General features: G+C 45.1%; 1 protein-coding gene across 5 annotated transcripts in view; it reads right to left on the reverse strand.

Moving 5' to 3' along the window:
* MRPS27 (mitochondrial ribosomal protein S27) overlaps nucleotides 1-27,079 on the reverse strand; it is a 117,392-nt gene that overhangs the window by 79,066 nt on the left and 11,247 nt on the right. Inside the window, exons 1-2 of one of the 5 annotated variants that reach the window (XM_056539782.1) lie at nucleotides 6,166-6,220; nucleotides 718-795 (exon numbers count right to left, since the gene is read on the reverse strand). In XM_056539782.1, coding sequence (XP_056395757.1) covers nucleotides 718-795; nucleotides 6,166-6,205 — 118 coding nt within the window. In that variant the 5' untranslated portion in view covers nucleotides 6,206-6,220. The other 4 variants (XM_056539790.1, XM_056539796.1, XM_056539805.1 and 1 more) reach the window with 4 other exon arrangements.

Raw genomic sequence — 27,079 nt, forward strand, 5'->3', positions numbered from 1 at the left:
CTCCTGAACAACGACCTGAAGGCAATATGGCAGCTGGAGGCAGAATGTCTAAGAATAGTGGCCTAAAACTATATGGAGACAACTAGCACAGAAGGGGCTCACAGCTATATCTGGGGGCCTAAAACTATATATTTAGGCAAAGAGGGGGCTTACAGCTAAGTATAGGGGCAGACACAGAAAGCCATCCAGGGTTATCCAGGAATATGAGAGGGAGCTCAATTCTTTCAAAAACAGCACCACGCCTGTCCTCAAGTCATGGGTGCCATTAAAACTTTTGGGCTTGTTCAAACAAGCAGATTTCATTTGAAACTTGCACCTGGTTTTCTGCTGCGAGTTTGAAAGAGCCGGGCTCTCCGTAGCTGATTTTCAGCAGCGGAATCTTGACTTAAATGGGGTCTGCTGCGGATTTTCCACAGTAGAGATTCCGCTGCTGAAAATCAGCTTCAGACCGCCCAATGAGAGCCCGCATCTTTCTAAGTCACTGCGAATGTGAAATGAAATCCGCTCCTGTGAACGAGCCCTAAAATGGTACTGAGCTGCAATACCATACTTAACCTGAGGACTGGTGTGGTGCACTTTTTTTTTAAAGAAATCAGCTCAGTTTTTGTAATCCTGGATAACCCCAATAAGTTTGGGGATGGGAGACGATACATGAATACATATTGTGCTGTATAAATACTTAATTGTTCTTACACAGGAACAACAATTAGGACTCACCTAAGTTATGGGTCTCTTTCTCCCATTTCTCCCATGCTTTGTCGTTGATGTATGATGCAGAAAGTAGGAACCTTTTTCCTGCAGAATAAAGGAACGATTGTATGAATCACAAATAGGGCTAAAGGAGGAGATTCTTCAAGACCTGTGCTGAGGAGAAGTTGACCAGTTGCCCATAGCAACCACTTAGATCGCTTCTTTTAATTCTCAGAGGCCTTTTCAAAAATAAGAGAAGTAATCTAACTGGTTCCTATGGAAGGAGGAGGTAACCTACCTAATTACTGGGGGCTTCAAACTACAGGGGGCAGATCTTAAAGGTGTACTCCAGTGGAAAACTTTTTTTTTTTTTTTTTTTTTTTATCAACTGGTGCCAGAAAGTTAAACAGATTTGTAAATTACTTCTATTAAAAAATCTTTATCCTTCCAGTACTTATTAGCGGCTGTATACTACAGAGGAAATTCTTTTCTTTTTGAATTTATTTTCTGTCTTGTCCACAGTGCTCCCTGCTGACACCTCTGTCCATGTCAGGAACTGTCCAAAGTAGGAGAAAATCCCCATAGCAAACATATGCTGCTCTGGTCAGTTCCTAAAACAGACAGAGGTGTCAGCAGAGAGCACTGTGGCTGTGACAGTAAAGAAATCCAAAACGTACTTTTTGGGGGTGAAATGGGGAAATTGGACATTTTACATGTCCCATTGGGACATTTATTGGGGGAGGGGATTTTTCAATTTTTATTTTTTCATTTTTACACCAAAAGGGACTATTTATAGCAATCATTTGATTGCTAATACTGTTCAGTGCTATGCATAGGACATAGCACTGATCACTGTTAGAGATGAGCGAACTTACAGTAAATTCGATTCCTCACGAACTTCTCGGCTCCGCAGTTGATGACTTATCCTGCATAAATTAGTTCAGCTTTCAGGTGCTCCCGTGGGCTGGAAAAGGTGGATACAGTCCTAGGAGACTCTTTCCTAGGACTGTATCCACCTTTTCCAGCCCACCGGAGCACCTGAAAGCTGAACTAATTTATGCAGGAAAAGTCATCAACTGCCGAGCCGAGAAGTTTGTGACGAATCGAATTTACTGTAAGTTCGCTCATCTCTAATCACTGTTATCGGTCATCTTCTGCTCTGCTCTGGTCAATCTCTGACCAGAGCAGAAGACCCGTGGAAGGCAGCGGAGGCAGGTGAGGGGACCTCCGTCTGACGTTCTGGACGATCGGATCCCCGTGGCAGTGCTGCGGGCGATCCAATCATCCATTTTAGTGACCGCAGCGCTGCAGATGCCGTGATCTGTATTGATAACGGCATCTGAAGGGTTAATGGCGGCCATACGTGCGATGGCAGATGTCAGCCATTACCAGCGGTTCCGGGCTGCCATCAGCAGCTGGGACCTGCCACGCATGACCCGAGCATCGCTCCTATGGTTTATGTATAGGACATAAATGTACGTCCTGGAGCGTTAAGTGCCAGCTCACCAGGACTGATTATAGGCGGGGTGCCGCGTGCAAGATAACGGAGGTCCTCAGCTGCGGGACTCCCGCGATCAGGCATCTTATCCCCTATCCTTTGGATAGGAGATAAGATGTCTAAGCACCGGAGAACCACTTTAAAGTTAAAAAACTTTCAGATTTTTTCCATATATGGGGTTGTATAGGGCTAATTTGGTGCGCTGGGATCTGTATTTATTATCAGTACCTTTTTATTTTGATGGGACTTTTTGGATTACTTTTATTTCCTGCTATATTAAGTGAACAAAAATCAGCAATTCTGTCCGTAGTTTTTAATTATCTTTACATTTATGCCATTGACCGTGTGGTTTCACTAACATTACTATTTAATAGTTCGGACATTTATGCGCGCGGCGTTACCAAATATGTTTATTTTGTTATCTTTCATTTATTTGAAAAAGGGGGGGGGGATAAGTGGGTGATTTACACTTTTATTTAGGGAGATGGGCTGTTTTTTTGTTTTTGTTTTTTTATATTTGCCTTTCCAAAATATTTTTTGTCCCGACAGGGTAGTGCTTTTCACGTTGTGCCTCCAGTTGTTGCAAAACTTCAACTCCCAGCATGCCCAGACAGCCAATGGCTGTAGGGCATGCTGGGAGTTTAGTTTTGTAAGAGCTGGAGACACACAGATGTAATTTTTTATTTCTATATACTGATCAATGCTATGCTATAGGAGCCTATAGCACAGCACCGATTGCTAAGGCCTGCATTATTATAGCGCTGATCTGACAGGACGGACGAAGGAACCTTTGCCCATCCTCTCAGCTGATCAGGACCCTGCGGGTGTCCCGATCAGCTCCACTGAGCTTTAGCAGATTGTTTTTGACAACTTTGATCGCGGCATCTAAAGGGTTAATGCCGGACATCACATGGATGAGCGATGTCCTGCATTAGCCAGTATGAAGCGAGCTCAGCTCCTGAGCTCGCTTCATACGCCCGCTGCACCGTATACACATGGCATTCAGCTGTTTAAGGGTTAAGTCACCTCCTCCCAGCGCTTGGCACTGCTGGGAGGAGAGACAGTCGGCCCATAATGGAGGGCATGGATCGCCCCTGATCGAGACCTGAAGAAGGAGAGTGCGAGACCTGGAGAAGGGGCGCGGGGGGCTTGTACTGCCGACTGCCCGAGTTCCCTCCCACTGTACAAGGGGTGTGAGGCAGTGTGGTGTCGGAGTGCAATTCTGCGCCTCACACCGGAGAGAGTATAAAGTGAAATCCACACCGACCACAATTATTGGCAGGGAATTCCCTTAGCCGAAAAGGCCGAAAGGGGCATTTTCGGCCGATAATTTTCGCCAGACAAAACTTCTGTGCAACCCTCCTTTTTTTGTTTTTCTCAAAATGGACACTGTGAGAATCAAAGACTTTATGGATGTTGTGCATCTTAGCAAAACATTAACCTTTCTAATACACTTCATTAAAAAAAAATGGTATCTCCATGCACAGGCATGGATAAAGTCAGGGAAGTGAGGCGGGATTAGCACTTATGTGTTCACTCCGATCCTATCACACAGACAAAGGGCTGGTTCACATCCCGTTTCCTCCCACACGGGAGCACATACGGCAGGGGGGAGCTAAAACCTCGCGCTCCCGTATGCCTTCATATGCGCTCCCATATATAATTCATTTCAATGAGCCGGCCGCAGTGAAACGTTCGGTCGGCTCATTTTTGCGCTGTATGCTCTTTTCCCCCGGACCTAAAACCGTGGTCAACCACAGTTTTAGGTCCAGTTGTAAAAGCGCATACGGCGCAAAAATGAGCCGACCGAACGTTTCACTCCGGCCGGCTAATTGAAATGAATTACATATGGGAGCGCTCCCGTATGGGAGAAAAATGATGTGAACCCAGCAAGTGAATGCATGGTGAGGGTGGGGGCGAGCCCAGTGCCTGCCTTGGACACGCCCTTTCCTGAGCAGTGGATGTCAGAATAAGTGAGCAGGAAAACAGAAGTATTTGGGAGCCAAATACAGACGTTAGACACATGAAGACATGTAAAGAATCTGCATTAACATATAAATATATGAGAGTTAAACTTAAAAGCCAATGGCCGTGATTTATCAAGATGAGTTAGAGAAACTAGAGATTTCCACATAACAACCAATCACAGCTCAGCTTTCCTATCCTAACAATCTCTGGTAAAGTGAAAGCTGTGCTGTGATTGGTTGATATGGGGAAATCTCTCCAGTTTTTCTCACACTCATTTTAAAAAAACCAGGCCAAAGTGTGTAACTGTAGGTCTATACAGTGGTATTTGTTTGGTGCATATGTTGAGGATACAAAGGGGGATACACCTCTGATGTATCGTATAACACTGCGTGCAAATAGCCTCAAGTCGTCATTTTAACCCCTTAAAGACAAAGCCCTATTTGGCCTTAAAAGAGTACTCTGCCGTAAACATCTTATCCCCTATCCAAAGGATAGGGGATAAGATGTTAGATCGCAGGGGGCACTGCTGCGGCTTCCCTGTCATTCGGTCCATTCGGTGACCAATGACTGGCGATGCCGGCCACCATGTCCCCTCCATTCACATCTATGGGAGGAGGCGTGAAGGTTATGTACTATCCGTCACGCCCCCTACCATAGACGTGAATGGAGGGGGCGTGGCATGACGAATGCAGAAGCTTCCATCTTCAGGACACCGCCGGCCCGGAGATCATGAAAACGTTTGGTTTTCATATTTCCCAGCCAGATCCAGTGACCGAAACTACAAAACGTTATGTGAACGCAGCCTTACTGGTGTAACTGCTGAGGCTCCCACAGTATCAAAGAGGGACGGAGCCACTAGTGTAGTGGGATGAGGACTGCCTGGGATTTGGAATTTCTTACATTTAGTACTACTTTTTCCCCTCTTAGACAGCCCTTTTAAATGGCTATTCCTATTTCAAGAAGCCATCCCCAATAACAAGCTGATTGTGGGGGTCTGACTGCAGGAGATTATTGTCTTCTGAATGGAGTGCACTGTCTATGGGGTTTCCAGTCACTGCTCAGCTCTCAGCACTGTTAAGAAAACAATAGGCATGATGGGAGTTGTAGTTTTGCAGGTTGGGGAACAGACAAATAGACAAGGAATAGAGCTGTGTGCTGGCAGGGGAGGCTCCTTTCAATCCAGGGACAATATTCTCCCCAATGTCGGCATCAGAGGGGTCAGGCCTGGGGTAAGACCCCCAGGATCAACCTGTTAGCCCCCTGTCCTGTGGATAGCGCCTTCATACCTCTTTACTGTCTACATCAGGGTTTCCCAACAAGGCGCCTCCAGCTGTTGCACAATTACAGCTCCCAGCTAGCCAAAGGCTGTCTGGCCATGCTGGGTGTTATAGTTTTGCAACAGACAGAAGTACCCTGGTTGGGAAACACTGCTCTACACGGCTCTGGATATCATTCACTGACAGTAAGCAGAGGTTATAGCCTATCAGGGATGAGGTAAATTATCGTTACATAGGACTGCTCACAGTCCAGCCATCTGCTCCTATATATTCTGTCCTCCTCACACATAGGGGCAGCGCCAATGTCATAGAAAGATGCCCACACCCTGCCCGGATCACTGACGGCTGCCACACTACGGGCACAGCGCCGCCGCCATCTGCCCTCACGCCTCTTACCCCGTACCTGTCACTGTGGAGCCTAACGACACCACCCGGGACCGGGAGAGCAGCATGTACCGGCTGAGCATGGAGGCCGCCATCTTGGAAAGTCACGCTCCGTGTCTCCGGGTGATGACAGAGATGGGCGGAGCCATCTGACCCGGTGCGGATCTTGTGAAGAGGACGGATAACAATGGCGGAGCCGCATACTGTCACATACTTAGTGTACATGGGGTCTAAGCTAATGTACCCAGCAAAATAAAGGCTGAATGGAAAGTGCCACCGGCCCTTGGTGACCCACCTCTTCAGGAAGCAATGCAGTGATACTTAGTGTACATACATACGGTAACGCACCATGTAAGAGGGAAATCGCCCTAAAGTGCCAGTCCTTCATAACAGCACAAACAGCAGTGACCCCCATCACAGTGTCAGGTACAGTCCCCTCCATAACAGTGTCAGCTACAGTCCCCTCCATAACAGTGTCAGCTACAGTCCCCTCCATAACAGTGTCAGCTACAGTCCCCTCCATAACAGTGTCAGCTACAGTCCCCTCCATAACAGTGTCAGCTACAGTCCCCTCCATAACAGTGTCAGCTACAGTCCCCTCCATAACAGTGTCAGCTACAGTCCCCTCCATAACAGTGTCAGCTACAGTACCCTCCATAATAACAGTGTCAGCTACAGTCCCCTCCATAACAGTGTCAGGTACAGTCCCCTCCATCACAGTGTCAGGTACAGTCCCCTCCATAACTGTGTCAGGTACAGTCCCCCCCATAACAGTGTCAGCTACAGTCCCCTCCATAACAGTGTCAGCTACAGTCCCCTCCATAACAGTGTCAGCTACAGTACCCTCCATAACAGTGTCAGCTACAGTACCCTCCATAACTGTGTCAGGTGCAGTCCCCCCCATAACAGTGTCAGCTACAGTACCCTCCATAACAGTGTCAGCTACAGTACCCTCCATAACTGTGTCAGGTGCAGTCCCCTCCATAACAGTGTCAGCTACAGTCCCCTCCATAACAGTGTCAGCTACAGTCCCCTCCATAACAGTGTCAGGTACAGTCCCCTCCATCACAGTGTCAGCTACAGTCCCCTCCATAACAGTGTCAGCTACAGTCCCCTCCATAACAGTGTCAGCTACAGTCCCCTCCATAACAGTGTCAGCTACAGTCCCCCCATAACAGTGTCAGCTACAGTACCCTCCATAACAGTGTCAGCTACAGTACCCTCCATAACTGTGTCAGGTACAGTCCCCTCCATAACAGTGTCAGCTACAGTCCCCTCCATAACAGTGTCAGGTACAGTCCCCTCCATAACAGTGTCAGCTACAGTACCCTCCATAACAGTGTCAGCTACAGTACCCTCCATAACTGTGTCAGGTACAGTCCCCTCCATAACAGTGTCAGCTACAGACCCCTTCATATCTGTCAGTTACAGTCCCCTCCATAACAGTGTCAGCTACAGTCCTCTCCATAACAGTGTCAGTTACAGTCCGCTCCATAACAGTGTAAGCTACAGTCCCCTCCATCACAGTGTCAGGTACAGTCCCCTCCATCACAGTGTCAGTTACAGTCCCCTCCATAACAGTGTCAGCTACAGTCCCCCCCATAACAGTGTAAGCTACAGTTCCCTCCATAACTGTCAGTTACAGTCCCCTCCATAACAGTGTGAGCTACAGTCCCCTCCATAAGTGTCAGCTACAGTCCCCTCCATAACAGTGTCAGGTACAGTCCCCCCATAACAGTGTCAGGTACAGTTCCCTCCATAACAGTGTCAGCTACAGTCCCCTCCATAACAGTGTCAGCTACAGTCCCCCCATAACAGTGTCAGGTACAGTTCCCTCCATAACAGTGTCAGCTACAGTCCCCCCATAACAGTGTCAGGTACAGTTCCCTCCATAACAGTAAGCTACAGTACCCTCCATACAGTGGCGTTGCTAGGGTTGGTGTCACCCGGTGCGGTAGAAAATGGTGTCACCCCCAGATGACCCCCCACACATTAGTAATTTTTTTAGCCTGTTGTGATGGATGCCAGTGGAGTAGCACGTCTCAGAAACTTATTTCCAGTATAATAATTAAATATACCAATTGCCAAGAATAGTGAAATGCTAGAGAAGTTTTTACCATTTAAAACTACGGCTCCCAGTATGACCTAAGCAGTAATAAGGTTCTGCTGGGAGTTGTAGTTTCACACATCATAACTGCATGGCTGTGAATACATGTGACGTCTTCTCTATAGTCTTTCTTTATATAATTCAGATGGTACATACCACCAGGTCCAGCTAAATCTTCTCTCTGCAGAAGTTGATGCCCAGATGGCTCCTCACTATGTCAATTCTGATCCTCTATATGAAAACAATAATTATTATAACCATGCCAGACAGTATGCCCATGAATATAATACTAACACGCAGTGCATCCTCTAAATATAATACTCTCACACACTGCACTCTCTGAATATAATACTGCCACACACTGCACTCTCTGAATATAATACTGCCACACACTGCACTCTCTGAATATAATACTGCCACACACTGCACTCTCTGAATATAATACTGCCACACACTGCACTCTCTGAATATAATACAGCCATATACTGCACTCTCTGAATATAATACTGCCACACACTGCACTCTCTGAATATAATACTGCCACACACTGCGCTCTCCGAATATAACACTGCCACACACTATACCCTCTGAACATAATACTACCACATACTGCACTCTCCGAATATAACACTGCCACACACTGTACCCTCTGAACATAATACTACCACACACTGCACTCTCTGAATATAATACTGCCACACACTGTACCCTCTGAACATAATACTTAGAAATTATAAATAAAAAATATTTATGTGAACCAGTCCTCAAAAGCACAGGGGAGAGAAAAAGGAAAAGACTAGTGGAGATGGGATCCAAGAAATGGTCTTTATTATATAAAAAGGATATATATGACCAATCGCCTAGCAGGGCCCTTGCTAAAGGCGAATGGCATATATGGGTAAAAAATAGATATAATAAAAAATACAGAATATAGTAGGATTAAAATGAAATAAATATAATGGGTAAGTAGCACCAAAGAAAATTCATTAATTAAATATCTGCTGCATATATCAGGAGAAAACGTTCTCAGTCCATGTAATTCATAGGGATATTTCAATGAAAAATCCACAAGAAATGTCCAGAATGAAAAGTCACAATTAGTTTGGGTGTGTCCGGAGTAACGATATATGGTAGTGAGTGTAGCCACAATAGCTACAATAGGAAATTCATGGACAGGTAATGCAGACAATGTGGCAAACACTGTCAGCGATGAAGATGTCAAGTCTCGGTGCACAGCACCACTCACCCTCCTTTGGAGTCCTCAGGTCCGGGCTGGCACGGCTGAGTCCGGCACTCTGGATATCAATGCCCGCCTGGGTGGTATGCTGGGTGAATGGCTGAATCTCCGGGGGTCCGAGTGTCCTGGGCTGGCACGGGAGGCGTCCGGCCTTGAGGAGGATGATGTCCAGGAGTAACTCTGCCGACCGGGGCTGTGAGAGGATGCAGGTAACAGGTGGTGCGGATTACACGTATGAATAAGGTGCTAACAGTGCGCATGCAGCAATGGTCCCGGAATCGCGGGCATCCAGCTGTTGCAATTGGAATATGGCAGATACAGTCTATTTGAAGTGATATACACTTATGGATAAGGTGCAGATAATATAGCTACTGAAGAAAAGGCCCGCGGCCTTGAAACGCGTCTAGCCCATTATCTGCACCTTATCCATAAGTGTATATCACTTCAAATAGACTGTATCTGCCATATTCCAATTGCAACAGCTGGATGCCCGCGATTCCGGGACCACTGCTGCACGCACGCTGTTAGCACCTTATTCATACGTGCAATCCGCACCACCTGTTACCTGCATCCTCTCACAGCCCCGGTCGGCAGAGTTACTCCTGGACATCATCCTCCCCAAGGCCGGACGCCTCCCGTGCCAGTCCAGGACACTCGGACCCCCGGAGATTCAGCCATTCACCCAGCATACCACCCAGGCGGGCATTGATATCCAGAGTGCCGGACTCAGCCGTGCCAGCCCAGACCTGAGGACTCCAAAGGAGGGTGAGTGGTGCTGTGCACCGAGACTTGACATCTTCATCGCTGACAGTGTTTGCCACATTGTCTGCATTACCTGTCCATGAATTTCCTATTGTAGCTATTGTCGCTACACTCACTACCATATATCGTTACTCCGGACACACCCAAACTAATTGTGACTTTTCATTCTGGACATTTCTTGTGGATTTTTCATTGAAATATCCCTATGAATTACATGGACTGAGAACGTTTTCTCCTGATATATGCAGCAGATATTTAATTAATGAATTTTCTTTGGTGCTACTTACCCATCATATTTATTTCATTTTAATCCTACTATATTCTGTATTTTTTATTATATCTATTTTTTACCCAGTATATTCCATTCGCCTTTAGCAAGGGCCCTGCTAGGCGATTGGTCATATATATCCTTTTTATATAATAAAGACCATTTCTTGGATCCCATCTCCACTAGTCTTTTCCTTTTTCTCTCCCCTGTGCTTTTGAGGACTGGTTCACATAAATATTTTTTATTTATAATTTCTACATATTACATTAGGCCTTTTGGGTGAAGGCAACACCTTTAACCTCAAGCACATTATTTCTTTTATCCTAAGTGAGCTACACATATTTTACACTTCCTATGAACATAATACTACCACATACTGCGCTCTCCAAATATAATACTGCCACACACTGTACCCTCTGAACATAATACTACCACACACTGCACTCTCTGAATATAATACTGCCACACACTGCACATTCTTAATATAATACTGCCACACACTGCACATTCTGAATATAATACTGCCACACACTGCGCTCTCTGAATATAACACTGCCACACACTGTGCTCCCTGAACATAATACTGCCACACACTGCGCTCCCTGAATATAACACTGCCACACACTGCGCTCTCTGAATATAATACTGCCACACACTGTGCTCTCCTGAATATAGTACTGCCACACACTGTGCTCTCCTGAATATAGTACTGCCACACACTGTGCTCTCCTGAATATAGTACTTCCACACACTGTGCCCTCTAAATATAATACTGCGCCATTTGAATATACTACCACACACTGCGCCCTTTGTATATTACCTTGTTTTTCAGTGCAGATTTTATGATGCCAATGTGCCCCCGAATAAATGATGCCGCTGTCCCCCCAGAATAAATGATGCCGCTGTCCCCCCAGAATAAATGATGCCGCTGTCCCCCCAGAATAAATGATGCCGCTGTCCCCCCATAATAAATGATGCCGCTGTCCCCCCATAATAAATGATGCCGCTGTCCCCCCATAATAAATGATGCCGCTGTCCCCCCAGAATAAATGATGCCGCTGTCCCCCCAGAATAAATGATGCCGCTGTCCCCCCAGAATAAATGATGCCGCTGTCCCCCCATAATAAATGATGCCGCTGTCCCCCCAGAATAAATGATGCCGCTGTCCCCCCAGAATAAATGATGCCGATGTCCCCCCAGAATAAATGATGCCGCTGTCCCCCCAGAATAAATGATGCCGCTGTCCCCACAGATGATGCCGTTGTCCCCCCAGAATAAATGATGCCGCTGTGCCCCCAGAATAAATGATGCCGCTGTGTCCCCAGATGATGCAGTTGTCCCCCCAGAATAAATGATGCCGCTGTCCCCCAGAATAAATGATGCCGTTGTCCCCCCAGAATAAATGATGCCGCTGTGCCCACAGAATAAATGATGCCGCTGTGCCCCCAGAATAAATGATGCCGCTGTGCCCCCAGAATTAATTATACCACTGTTCCCCAGAATTATTGACGTCATGTGTCCCCAGAATAAATGATGCTGCTGTGCCCTCAGAATTAATGATGCCGCTGTTCCCCCAGAATAAATGATGCCACTGTGCCCCCAGAAATAATTATACCACTGTGCCCCCAGAATTAATTATACCACTGTGCCCCCAGAATTAATTATACCACTGTGCCCCCAGAATTAATTATACCACTGTGCCCCCAGAATTAATTATACCACTGTGCCCCCAGAATTAATTATACCACTGTGCCCCCAGAATTAATTATACCACTGTGCCCCCAGAATTAATTATACCACTGTGCCCCCAGAATTAATTATACCACTGTGCCCCCAGAATTAATTATACCACTGTGCCCCCAGAATTAATTTTACCACTGTGCCCTGGTATATTATGCTGGATGATGGGGGTGCTCCTGCCAGGAAGATATTGCTGCCGATGGATGATGAGGGTGCTACTGTGATAGGGGTGGGGTGTTACTGGTGGATGATGGGGGTGCTACTGCCAGGAAGGGAGTTCTGCCGATGGATGATGAGGGTGTTACTGCCACCCTGGTAGTAGCCCGCCCATCATCCATCAGCAGCACCATCCTCCTGGCAGTAGCACCACCAGCAACACCCCACCCCCCCCCCCCCCCCCCCCCACAGTAGCACCCCTCATTATCCATTAGCTGATGCATCATGGGGTGGTTGGTGGGGGTCCTCCTGGCAGTAGCACCCCCATCATCCACCAGCAGGATCTGCTGATGGGGGTGCTACTCCTGGAGAGGGGGATGTTGCTGGTGGATGATGAGGGTGCCATGGGGGATTGGTAGCAGAGCGGACACAGCTACACGTGGACGGGGGGATGGGAAGGGTAGGGCGGTGATGGCAGACTCAGCTATGTGAGAGGTCCGGGGGCGGGAGTGTTTGGTGGATGTTGGTGGCTGGCGAATGGAGCTATCTGAGGAGCTGAGGGGGGGGGGGGGCGTCATGGTGTCACCCCATCAGCCTGGTTTCACCTGGTACAGCCTGCACGCCAGCTGCTATGCTACAGCATACACCCGCCGCTGCACCCCAAACATCATACATTTCATACATTAAAAAAAGAAAAAAACACCCACTCCATCACCCCATCCCACCTCACTCCATCACACCCCCATTCCACTCCATCACACCCCACTCCATCACCCCCCACCCCACTCCATTAACCCCCATGCATCACCCCTACACTCCACTCCATCACTCCCCCCCCCCCCCTTTCACCAACCCACCTCACTCCACTACATCATCACTCCCCCCTGCAGAGTGGGGGTTTAGCTCAGCACAAGCCCCCCAGCACCAAGAGCCCCCCTCCAGTTCCTAGAGCCCCCCAAAAAACCTAGAGCCTGAGCCCCTAAGGAGCAGCTTACCAGGGCCTGTTGCTTGCTGACTTGCTTTCTATGCACGTCGGCGTCCAGAAAACTCCGCCCACCTCCCGCTGACGTACCGTCACAGGGCACTACAAGCACATAATGGGTGAAAGCTGAGGACCGGGGGTGAGTGGAGAAGCGCCGCCCGACAGATGAGGAACGGGGGGGGGGGGTGCCAGTGAGCCGGACAGCTGAGGACGGGGGGGGGGAGGTGCTAGTGAGTGAGAAGCGCCGGACATATAAGGAAGTGGGGTGTAAGCAGTGCCGGCGCCAGACAGATGAGTTAGGTGAGCTACGGACATGGTGTCACCCCATCAGGCTGGTGTCACCCGGTGCGGGGCGCACCCCCGCACCCCGGTCCCTACACCACTGCCTCCATAACAGTGTCAGCTACAGTCCCCCCATAACAGTGTCGGCTACAGTCCACTCCATAAAAGTGTCAGCTACAGTCCCCTCCATAACAGTGTCAGCTACAGTCCCCTTCATAACAGTGTCAGCTACAGTCCCCTCCATCACATTGTCAGCTACAGTCCCCTCCATCACATTGCCAGCTACAGTCTCCCCCATAACAGTGTCAGCTACAGTCTCTGAACCCCAGGATAGGCAGGGGCAGAGAAGCGGGCAGCGACGGAAGGTCTCAGGACCTGCAAAAGCTGCTGCAGTTCATTGATTTAAAGCTCCCGCTTTAAGTTTTTTCCTGGATAACCCCTTTAACATGAAACTTGGCACACATGTTACTTATATGTCAACAACAAACATAGGATAGGTGATTTAACCCTTACTCACCCCCATTTGCCAGGGGCGGGGTTTATGTTTAAAGTCCCATGCAACTCTATGGGAAATATATGTAACTGCATAACTTCCAAACGGCCGGAGATATTTCCATAATACTTGGTCACATGTTACTTATATGTCCACTTAAAATATAGGATAGTTAATTTAACCCTTAACTACCCCCATTTGTGAGGGTCGGGGTTTTTGTTTAAAGTCCCATGAAAATCAATGGGAAATGTATGTTCTCACATAACTTCTGTACGGCTGGAGATATTTCAATACACATATTACGGGTCGGGATACCAGGACGGGATATGAGGACGGGATAGGAGGACAGGATAGGAGGTCGAGATAGGAGGAGGTCGAGATACGAGGACGGGATAGGAGGTCGGGATAGGAGGTCGAGATAGGAGGTCGAGATAGGAGGACGGGATAGGAGGTCATGATAGGAGGTCGAGATAGGAGGACGGAATAGGAGGTCGGGATAGGAGGTCGAGATATGAGGGCGGGATAGGAGGACAGGATAGGAGGTCGAGATAGGAGGTTGGGATAGATGAACTGGATAGGAGAACAGGATAGGAGGTCAAGATAGGTCAGGATAGGAGGTCGAGATAGGAGGACGGGATAGGAGATCGAGATAGGAGGACAGGATAGGAGGTCGAGATATGAGGACGGGATGGGAGGTTGGGATAGGAGGTCGAGATAGGAGGACGGCATATGAGGACGAGATAGGAGGTCAGGATAGAAGGTCGGCATAGGAGGTCGGGATATAAGGACGGGATATGAGGACGGGATGTGAGGATGGCATTTGAGGTCCAGATATGATGACGGGATAGGAGGTCAGGATATGAGGACGGGATATGGGGTTGGGATATGACAACAATAAATGAGGACGGGATATGAAGTCGAAAGCTTCCTCCTTTGTTTATTTTCCTCCCCAACAAGGATTAGGAAGGAAAAACCGGGCAACGCCAGGTACTCAGCTAGTATATATATATAAAACTCAACGTGTGTGTATATGTGTGTGTGTATGTATACGTGTGTGTGTATGTTCCAGCATCACGTCCAAATGGCTAAAGATATTAACATGAAGCTTGGCACACATGTTACTTATATGTCAACAACAAACATAGGATAGGTGATTTAACCCTTACTCACCACCATTTGCCAGGGGCGGGGTTTATGTTTAAAGTCCTATACAAGAGTCCCATACAAGTCTATGGGAAATATATGTTACTGCATAACTTCCAAACGGCTGGAGAAATTTTGATAATACTTGGTCACATGTTACTTATATGTCCACTTAAAATATAGGATAGTTAATTTAACCTTTAACTACCCCCATTTGTGAGGGTCGGGGTTTTTGTTTAAAGTCCTATGCAAATCAATGGGAAATGTACGTTCCCACATAACTTCTGTGCGGCTGGAGGTATTTCAATACCTGATACACATCTAACAGTTTGAAATATAAGGACGGGATAGGAGGTCGAGTTAGGAGATCGGGATAGGAGGACGGGATATGAGGTGGAGATAGGAGGTGGGGATGGGAGGTTGGGATAGGAGGTCGAGATAGGAGGTCGGGATAGGAGGTCGAGATAGGAGGACGAGATAGGAGGTCGAGATAGGAGGACGGAATAGGAGGTCGGGATAGGAAGTCGGCATAGGAGGTCAGGATAGGAGGTCGAGATAGGAGGATGGGATAGGAGGATGGGATAGGAAGTCAAGATAGGAGGACGGGATAGGAGGTCAAGATAGGAAGATGGGATAGGAGGATGGGATAGGATGTCGGGAAAGGAGGACGGGATAGGAGGTCCCGATAGGAGGTCGTGATATGAGGACGGGACATGGGGTTGGGATATGACAACAATATATGAGGATGGGATTTGAAGTCAAAAGCTTCCTCCTTTGTTGATTTTCCTCCCCAACAAGGATTAGGAAGGAAAAACCGGGCAATACGGGTACTCAGCTAGTTATATATATATATATATATATAAAATTCAACGTGTGTGTGTGTGTATGTCAACATCAAACATAGGATAGATAATTTAACCCTTACTCACCCCCATTTGCCAGGGGCAGGGTTTATGTTTAAAGTCCCATACAAGTCTATGGGAAATATATGTTACTGCATAACTTCCAAACGGTTGGAGATATTTCCATAATACTTGGTCACATGTTACTTATATGTCCACTTAAAATATAGGATAGTTAATTTAACCCTTAACTACCCCCATTTGTGAGGATCGGGGTTTTTGTTAACCCGTTCCCGCTATTGGACGTATGCATACGTCCAGGCGAATTACACGTTCGCGCAAATGGACGTATGCATACGTCCAAGCGATCTCCTGCTCTGCCGCGGGCAGCGCAGGAGATCGCGGGTGGGACTCAGCTGTCAATCACAGCCGGAGTCCCACCGCAGCTGCCGGGGCCGCGATCGCGCCGGTCCCGGCAGCATTAACCCCATAGATGCCGTGATCAGTTCTGATCATGGCATCTATGGTGTTTGCAGGGGGAGCGCTCTCCCCCTGCCCATCAACGGTGGCGCCACGATAAAATAAGGGGGATCGGGGGTGTCCAAGACACCCTCGATCCCCCTTGAAGAGATAGGAGTGAGGTGGCAGGGTTGCCACCCCTCCTATCCCTGCTATTGATCGGCCGAGCGACCGACCAATAGCAGACTGGGGGCGGGGGGGTTAAAGTTCGGTTCCCCCCGCTATGCCCACCCATCGGTGTCCGGGCACAGCGGGGGGAACCGTGCAATAGCGGCGGCGGCGGCCGTCACTTACCCGGCGGAGGCTGTGATCATGGCGGCGGTGGAGGTGAGTATGGCGCCGCGTGTCCGGGAGTCTGTTGCCTAGCAACATCTGCAGGGCGACAGTTTAGAGAGTGGTCTCTAAACTGTCGCCCTCCAGATGTTGCAAAACTACAACTCCCACCATGCCTTGACAGCTGTTTGCTGTGTTGGCATGCTGGGAGTTGTAGTTTTGCAAGATTTAGAGGGGTTCAGGCTGGAGATCACTGACAGTGGTCTCTAAACTGTAGCCCTCCAGATATTACAAAACTACAACTCCCAGCATGCCCAGACAGCAGTTTGCTGTCTTAGCATGCTGAGATTTGTAGTTTTGCAACATCTGGAGGGCCACAGTTTAGAGACCACTGTCAGTGATCTCCAGCCTGAACCCCTCTAAATCTTGCAAAACTACAACTCCCAGCATTCAGGAACAGCAAATGGCTGTCTCGGCATGCTGGGAGTTGTACTTGCGTGCCTCCAGTTGTTGCATAACTACATCTCCCAGCATTCCCTTTGGCAATCAGTACATGCTGAGAGTTGTAGTTCTGCAACAGCTGGAGGCACACTGGTTGGGAAATACCGAGTTAGGTAATAGGTTCTATTACCTAACTCAGTATTTTCCAACCAGTGTGCCTCCAGCTGTTGCAAAACTACGACTCCCAGCATGCACGTTCTGTCAGTGCATGCTGGGAGTTGTAGTTTTGTAGTTACATTCACACTGGCGGCGGATTATAGTGAGTTCCCTGCTTCAAGTTTGAGCTGCAGCAGCCGCAGCTCAAACTCCTAGCGGGAGACTCAGTGTAATCCGCCGTCAGTGTGAATGTAACCTAAAAACACTACACTACACTAACATAAAATAAAGAGTAATACACTACATATACACACGTACACTGCCCCCCCACCCCCCCCCCCCCCTTCCCCCCCAATAAAAATGAAAAACGTATCCTACAGCAGTGTTTCCAAAACGGAGCCTCCAGCTGTTGCAAAACAAAAACTCCCAGCATTTCCGGACAGCCATTGACTGTCCAAGCATGCTGGGAGTTTAGCAACAGCTGGAGGCACCCTGTTTAAGAATCACTGGTGTAGAATACCCCTATGTCCACCCCTATGCAAATCCCTAATTTAGGCCTCAAATGCGCATGGCGCTCTCACTTTGGAGCCCTGTCGTATTTCAAGGCATATGGGGTATCGCCGTACTCGGGAGAAATTGCCTAACAAATTTTGGGGGGCTTTTTCTCCTTTTACCCCTTATGAAAAGGTAAAGTTGGGGTCTACACCAGCATGTTAGTGTAAAAAAAAAACATTTTTGTACACTAACATACTGGTGTTGCCCCATACATTAAAATTTCACAAGCGGTAAAAGAAAAAAAGCCTCCAAAATTTGTAACGCAATTTCTCCTGAGGACGGAGATACCCCATATGTGGGCGCAAAGTGTTCTGGGGACGCACAACAAGGCTCAGAAGGGAGAGTGCACCATGTAAATTTGAGGTCTAAATTGGTGATTTGCACAGGGGTGGTTGATTTTACAGCGGTTCTGACATAAGTGCAAAACAATAAATACCCACATGTGACCCCATTTTGGAAACTACACCCCTCACGGAATGTAACAAGGGGTACAGTGAGCATTTACACCCCACAGGTGTCTGACAGATCTTTGAAACAGGGGTCTGTGAAAATGAAAAATAAAATTTTTAGTTTGCACAGCCCACTGTTCCAAAGATCCGTCAAATGCCAGTGGGGTGTAAATTCTCCCTGCACCCCTTATTACCTTCCGTGAGGGGTGTAGTTTTAAAAATGGGGTCACATATGGGGGGGTCCACTGTTCTGGCACCACGGGGGGGCTTTGGAAATGCACATGGCCAAATTCTCTCTCCAAAAGCTCAATGATGCTCCTTCTCTTCTGAGCATTGTAGTTCGCCCCCAGTGCACTTCACGTCCACTTATTGGGTATTTCCATACTCAGAAGAGATGGGGTTACAAATTTTGGGGGGTATTTTCTGCTATTATCCCTTGTAAAAATGTAAAATTTGGGGGAAAACAAGCATTTTAGTGTAAAAAAAATATTTTTTTTTTTACATATGCAAAAGTCGTGAAACACCTGTGGGGTATTAAGGTTCACTTTACCCCTTGTTACGTTCCCCAAGGGGTCTAGTTTCCAAAATGGTATGCCATGTGGGTTTTTTTTTTTTCTGTCCTGGCACCATAGGTGCTTCCTAAATGCGGCATGCCCCCAGAGCAAAATTTGCTTCCAAAAAGCCAAATGTGACTCCTTCTCTTCTGAGCATTGTAGTTCGCCCGTAATGCACTTCAGGTCAACTTATGGGGTACCTCCATACTCAGAAGAGATGGGGTTACAAATTTTGGACCTGTAGTGCGCCAGCAGAGCACTTTTCATCCCCATATTGGGTGTTTTCTGAATCGGGAGAAATTGGGCTTCAAATTTTGGGGGGTATTTTCTGCTATTACCTTTTTTAAAAATGTAAAATTTTTGCTAAACCAAGCATTTTTGGTAAAAAAAAAATTTTTTTTTTACATATGCAAAAGTCGTGAAACACCTGTGGGGTATTAAGGTTCACTTTATCCCTTGTTACATTCCTCAAGGGGTCTAGTTTCCAAAATGGTATGCCATGTAGTTTTTTTTTGCTGTCCTGGCACCATAGGGGCTTCCTAAATGGGACATGCCCCCCGAGCAAAATTTGCTCTCAAAAAGCCAAATATGACTCCTTCTCTTCTGAGCATTGTAGTTCGCCCGTAATGCACTTCAGGTCAACTTATGGGGTACCTCCATACTCAGAAGAGATGGGGTTACAAATTTTGGGGGGTATTTTCTGCTATTAACCCTTGCAAAAATGCGAAATTTGGGGGGAAACACACATTTTAGTGAAAAAAATATATATATTTTTTTTACATATGCAAAAGTCATGAAACACCTGTGGGGTATTAAGGCTCACTTAATTCCTTGTTACGTTCCTCAAGGGGTCTAGTTTCCAAAATAATATGCCATGTTTTTTTTTTTGCTGTTTTGGCACCATAGGGGCTTCCTAAATGCAACATGCCCCCAAAAAACCATTTCAGAAAAACGTACTCTCCAAAATCCCCTTGTTGCTCCTTTGCTTCTGAGCCCTCTACTGCGCCCCCCGAACACTTTACATAGACATATGAGGTATGTGCTTACTCGAGAGAAATTGGGCTACAAATTCAAGTATAAATTTTATCCTTTTACCCCTTGTAAAAATTCAAAAATTGGGTCTACAAGAACATGCAAGTGTAAAAAATGAAGATTTTTAATTTTCTCCTTCACTTTGCTGCTTTTCCTGTGAAACACCTAAAGGGTGAAAACACTTACTGAATGTCATTTTGAATACTTTGGGGGGTGCAGTTTTTGTAATGGGGTCATTTATGGGGTATTTCTAATATGAAGACCCTTCAAATCCACTTCAAACCTGAACTGGTCCATGAAAAATAGCGAGTTTGAAAATTTTGTGAAAAATTGTAAAATTGCTGCTGAACTTTGAAGCCCTCTGGTGTCTTCCAAAAGTAAACACTTGTCAATTTTATGATGAAAATATAAAGTAGACATATTGTATATGTGAATCCAAAAAAAAAAATATTTGGAATATCCATTTTCCTTACAAGCAGAGAGCTTCAAAGTTTGAAAAATGCTAAATTTTAAATTTTTTCATCAAATTTTGGGATTTTTCACCAAGAAAGGATGCAAGTTACCACAAAAATTTACCACTATGTTAAAGTAGAATATGTCACGAAAAAACAATCTCGGAATCAGATTGATAAGTAAAAGCATTCCAGAGTTATTAATGTTTAAAGTGACAGTGGTCAGATGTGCAAAAAAAGGTCTGCGTCCTAGAGGTGAAAATGGGCTGTGTCCTTAAGGGGTTAATGTCCCATGAAAATCAATGGGAAATGTATGTTCCCACATAACTTCCGTACGGCTGGAGATATTTCAATAATACCTGGTACACATATTACTTATATGTCAAATAAAAAGATATGATAGTTAAATTAACAGACTTTCCACTGTGGAAATTGTGCTGATGAATTTTCACAGTAGAAATTCCGTTGAAAGAATGAACATGTTCATTTTCTTGGTGAAGTTCTGTGCGGGCTGCATTGCCATCTATAGTGGCAATGCATTTTCCTACTGTACTGAAAATCTCTGCCCAGAATCTTCTCAGTGTAAACATACCCTAAGGGTGACATCATTACTAAATTAGTGCAATGAGAGGACATTGTTATTGGGGGGGCTACTGAGGGGGACATTATTATTAAATGTTAGCAATGAGGGGGTATTATTACTAAATGAGGGGCAAAAATAATTATTAATTTGGACTAAAAAGGGGACATAATTACAAAATAGGGGACAATAAGTGGCATAACCACTATGTAGTGGATCTATGAGGAGAAAAAACAGCAGAGCTTCTCATGGGATAGTAGTCCTTAAAAGGCAAGGCGTGCTATAAAAGGGATAGTAGGAAGGTAGGGGCAATTTCGCTCACCTTTTGTGGTTGTGTGCCAGACACAACCACCTAAAACAGCGTATTGACACGGTGCAGCCTCCCTGGTGTCGGCGGTCAGAAAGCCTTGGCCGATGGTAGAAGTATCCCGAATCAGGGTGTAAAAGATCCAGGGGTGGTCAGGCGCAATCCGTTAGGCAATAATCACAGTCCATGATGTATGAGTAAAAAAGTTCATTTATTATGGTGCCAAAATCAACAGATGCGTTTCGAGGCTTAGCCTGCCTCTTTCTCAATGTTACACTGACATATCATATGCCACTGTAACATTGAGAAAGAGGCAGGCTAAGCCTCGAAACGCGTCTGTTGATTTTGGCACCATAATAAATGAACTTTTTTACTCATACATCATGGACTGTGATTCTTGCCTAACGGATTGCGTCTGACCACCCCTGAATCTTCTACACCCTTATTCCGGATAACCACTATGTAGGCATTATTACCAAGGGGATGCACTAAGGGGAGGGGGTTTACTAAGGGGGAAACCTTTACTTATTGGGGGCATTAAGAGTACATTATTACTCTGTTAATGTGGCCGTCATTGCTAAAGGAAAGGGGACATCATTACTAATTTCATTACATATGCAAATCATATGGCTTTTTACACAATTTGCAGTAATAACACATTTCAGCATGGTCTTCTATTCCATTAAGATTGTGTCTTGATCTGCCAGCGGCTGCAACTTTAGAAGAGAAACTGCACCAAATATTGGCCAGTTGATGGCAGCATCTGCACATACAAAGCGCTATATTGCTTTATGCAGGGATTCTATCAGGTTTATTTTACAGTTTAAAGCCTAAGAAAATCTATAAGGATAAAGGTTGTGTGGTTGACTAGCCATGTAAACGCAAAATGCAGGAGTCTGGGTGAGTTTTGTTTAGAACCAGCCGTAATCCAATTACATGATTTGTTTGTTTCCTTTGCAAGAACAATACAGTGTCTAAAGTGGTATGTAAAAGTATCTGTGCAGAATATGGGAAGGACAGAATAAGGGAAACATGTAATGATAATAGGATAAAAGCTTCTCGTTATAATGAAAAGGATTTTCTCACCATAAGCATTAATGGCATATCAAGTGGTTCAAATCATTTTTATTAGGGTTTTTCAAATAACAACAAACATTTCTTTATGCACTCCTGTGGAGACAAAATTACAATAAAATAAAACTATAATAACAGAAAAATTTAAATAGAAGTCTTAGGAAACAGATATTGTCATACTCCATTTAGAAAAAAAAAATAACATTAATTTTATCATGAATGTTCATAGTTAAATAGAAATGAGCAAAATTTGTATAAATTAGGTTGTTAAAGCATACCTATCATATCACAGAAAACAAAAAAATAGTTATATTTTACTCAGTACCTCATCCTGATCATGCACGTATAACTTTTATGTGTCTAGCTTCTGTATTTCTTTTAAAATCAGCTATATCAGATCACATTGAATTTCCATCTTCTCTCAGGCAGTGGGCATGTCCAGGTGCATTCACACCACGTTTTTGCAATACAGTTCCCGTATACGTTTTCAATGTGAAAACCGTATGGAACCGTATTTAAAAACGTATGCATTGACTCTCCATTGAAAACCGTATGCCAAAAGATGCATCAGGTTGTATCCGTTTTGCACCCTGTACGGTTTTGTCAGGTTTTTTTCCCGTACCCAAAACCGTAGTCTACCACGGTTTTTGGTCCGGGTGAAAAACTGTATCAAACCGTATACTTTTTTTTTTTTTAACATGGGAGTCAATGGGAGCCGTACAGAACCGTATGTGCATACGGTTCCATCTGGTTTTCACCATATGGTTTTTTACTTTGCACAGTTTTTTTTTTTCATGGAATTTCAATCAAACAAGGGAAATTTTATTCAAAATGGAGTGAAAAGTTAAAAACGTATACGTTTTTTTCTTAAAAAACGGATGCAACCGGACATTATTTTTTCAAACTGTATACGGTTTTTAACTGTATACGGGTTGAAATTTGTACACACGTTTCGATACAGTTTAGTTTTGAGGAATCCATTTTTCATCAAAAACCTGATCCGGGAACTGTATTGCAAAAACGTGGTGTGAATGCACCCTTCCTCTCTTGCCCTCACTGTACATGATTTAACTTCCTCCCTCGCTGTGTGTCACTGAGCTGTCAGCCAATCACTGCACTCTGCTCTATAACCCTTTCCTCTCTGGTTTTATGCTGCACATGTTACACAGAGAGGAAGAAGGATTACTGGAGTTTGCCTGTGGTTCTTCTTATACACTATGTAGTAGAGCCCTGCACGGGACTGGTTTTTCAATCCTGCTCCAGCCCGCTCCCAATGATTTTTTTGTCCAATCCAGTCCACTAACAGGAATTCACAGACACTAGGAGCAATGCTCTGCACATACTCCTCATGTATAACAGTATGTGTAGTACTAGTGTTTGTACAGATGTGAATAGAACTAACTGTGCAGACTCAGAGGCCCTAGGTCACTGAGCGATGCAATGCTCTGCACATACCCCCACCTATATAGGAATGTACACACACACTGCTATACACATGGGGGGTATGTGCAGACTGCAGAGCATCGCACCCTAGGGTCTCTAGAGGATACTAGGGTGCAATGCTCAGCAGTGCACTTACCCCCATGTGAATAGCAGTGCAGACAAAGGCCCTGGCTGGGAGGATCACCGACGGATGCAGTCACTTACATACCCAGCCAGGGCCGCAGCACAGCGCACTGTGTGTGTGAATTGTGAGTAAAATTGGTGGCAACTCTGGCCTACCAGGCCGGCGGGAGAAGATGGAGTACAAAATAAACAAGCCTCCAGGGCAGGCTGAGCGTGCCACAAAATGCCGGTGTGGTGGCAGTAGGGGGAGCAGACAGGAATGGGAGGAGCACTGTGAGACAGTCACTGAGTCGGATTTATATTGAGGCTACCATGGTAATCTCATTACTACTGGCGTGACATACTGTAACAAACCTCCTTCTCATGTAATCTCCTTACTACTGCCGTGACACACTGTAACAAACCTCCTCCCCATGTAATCTCATTACTACTAGGGTGACACACTGTAACAAACCCCCTCCTCATATAATCTCTATACTAATGGGATCTCACACTGGTAACACACAGTAACACCCCCTTCCTCATGCCATCTCCTTACTACTGGGCTGGCACACTGTAACAAACCTCCTCCTCATGACATCTTTTTTAATACTGAAGTACTGAGGTGCACATTGTTACAAATCCCCTACTCTTGCCATCTCCTTACTACTGGGCTGGCACACTGTAACAAACCCCCTCCCCATCTCTTTACTACTGGGGTACATGCTGCTGTATGTGGTAGAACATGCTGTCACACTTGTGCTCCCTCTTCTCCTCTATGCTGTGGACGGAGCTGTACACTGAATCCTCCTTCTCGATGCTGCAGAGAGCTGGGGAGGTGTGAGGGAGTGTGGCCTCCTCTCAGCCAATCACAGCTGCTCACACACTGCCAGCTCTCCCCAGCTCTCTGTGTTCGGAGATCTTCACACAGGGAGCGCACACAGGCTTATAAATCCTCCCCTCACTTCCTGTATTAAGACTGAGATGCGGATGTTGTTAACGTCGGAAAGACCATAGTAACAGGGGGGGGGGCATTTTATGAGGGCCTCTAGTGGCCACTTTTTTAGGAGCAGTTTTCTAAGGGAAACTGTGGAAAAAAATTTCTGAAATAGTATTAGAGGTATACTTATTTTCTATGGCTCTATTGTTTTAAAAAATATAGTGTTGGTGATAGTGGCCATTTAAGGTTATAAATTCAATAACAATGAAAAATATATAATATAAGTGTCTTTCGCTCGGTGCCATGAGGACGTCGTTCCCACTCCTTCAAACAACACATTTAAAAGTAGTCATATTAACCATAAAATTGGGTGTTGTAGTTTTGCAACATCTGGAAGTCCGCAGGTTGTAGACCACTGTCCTATACTTTACATTGCACGGATCCCTCAACATGCGATGGTTTCAACAATCGATGGTCCGTTTGGAACGGATTACCATCGTATGTTGAGGGACCACTGTATTAACTTTGTACTAAGATATTGAATGAACAATGTCGAGTTGGTTATTAAGTGTGGAGAGTGATTGATCAGGCTTTGACAAGGATAATAGGATGTCATCAGCATGGAAATTAATTTTAAAGTTACCTATTGGATGGGATATGCCGTGAATTTGGGGGTCTTCCCTAATATGTTGTGCTGGTGGTTCTATGGCTAGGACAAATAAAATTGGGGATAAGGGGCAGTCCTGTCTGGTTCCATTAGAAATGGGGAAGGAGTTTGAAAAAATTCCATTAGTGAAGTTTCTAGCTGTGGGAGAGGAATATAATGCAAAAACGATTTCAATAAATAGAGGAGGAAATTCAAATTTATTGAGAACATTTTTTAAATAATTCCAATGTATTCTGTCAAATGCCTTTTCTGCATCTGAAGACAATCGGAGAGAAGGCATTTTTGGGGGATTTTGACCATGAAATTAACTTGAGAACCTTCCTGATGCTATCATGTGTTTGCCTACCATGTGTAAAGCCAACTTGGTCTTGATCAATTAAATTGGGGATAATACATTTTAATCTAGTAGCTAGTATTTTTAAATAAAGTTTGATATCGATATTTATTAATGAAATGGGCCTAAAGTTAGCAGGGTTAGTAGGTTCTTTACCAATTTTTGGGATAGTAATGATGTTCGCTCCTAACATATTTTTAGAAAAATGACCATTATGTCTGACATCATTAAATATATCTCTAAGATGTTGAGTTAGGTCATCTTTGTTGGTGATGCAATATTCTGCAGACAGACCATCTGGTTCTGGTGATTTTTTAAGTTTTAAACCTTTAATTGCAATTCTTACCTCTTCTTCCCGAAAAGGTTGATAGCATGTATTTATCATCTTCTGACAATTTGGTAAGAGTACAAGAATCTAGATATAAAGTAATGTCCATATCGGTTGGTTGAGAATTAGTTGGGTCATTTTTAAGATTGTATAGGGCTTCATAAAACATTGCAATAGAGTTTGCCATTTCTTTAGGGTGTGTAATTTTCGTATTATTAGTAGAGTTTACAAGATGGCTAATTCTGGTTTTAAATCTCATACCTCTTGCAAATTTGGACATAACGGAGGAGGGCTTTTTAAATTATGATATAAATTTACAGTATTATAATATACTGTGAGTTTGAGTCTATTTATGAATATAATTCACTATGAGCTATTTAGCGAGTTATGCAATTCCAGTTAATATTGAGTCAATGGAAATAGCATTTAATATATGTTTCCTCTCCTTTTATTTTTAGGAATATATATTAATTTAAGCTCAATATGCTGATGAAGGAGTTAATTATATTTTATATATATATATGGCCCTTGTAATCGTTGTTGTAATATGCATAAATAATTTTACTATATAGATAACGATCTATTTGAGTCTGTGTGATGTTGCCAAAATAAATATATTTTATTGCTTGAATAAAGATATATTATAAAGTCTATTGGGCATCGTATTCTGTGAAATAAAAAAAATTGAAGGCGGACTTACAGTTAATATATAGGTATGAAGTTGTTCTCTCTTCTGACTTTTTGCGGATTTGAATCAAATAAAGATGTCTCGCGATGTCTATCTGCTCCGGTATCCTGTGGAGAATGTTAGTAAGGCTGGGTCCACACTACGTTTTGTCCCATACGGGAGCGCATACGGCAGGAGGGAGCTAAAACCTCGCGCTCCCGTATGTGACCGTATGCGCTCCCGTATGCCATTCACTTCAATGAGCCGACCGGAGTGAAACGTTCGGTCCGGTCGGCTCATTTTTGCGCCGTATGCGCTTTTACAACCGGACCTAAAACCGTGGTTGACCTTTAAAATGGCGGGCTTTGGCAGGCTTT

Source organism: Hyla sarda, chromosome 1 (genome assembly GCF_029499605.1).
Source record: "Hyla sarda isolate aHylSar1 chromosome 1, aHylSar1.hap1, whole genome shotgun sequence".
Classification (NCBI taxonomy): domain Eukaryota; kingdom Metazoa; phylum Chordata; class Amphibia; order Anura; family Hylidae; genus Hyla; species Hyla sarda.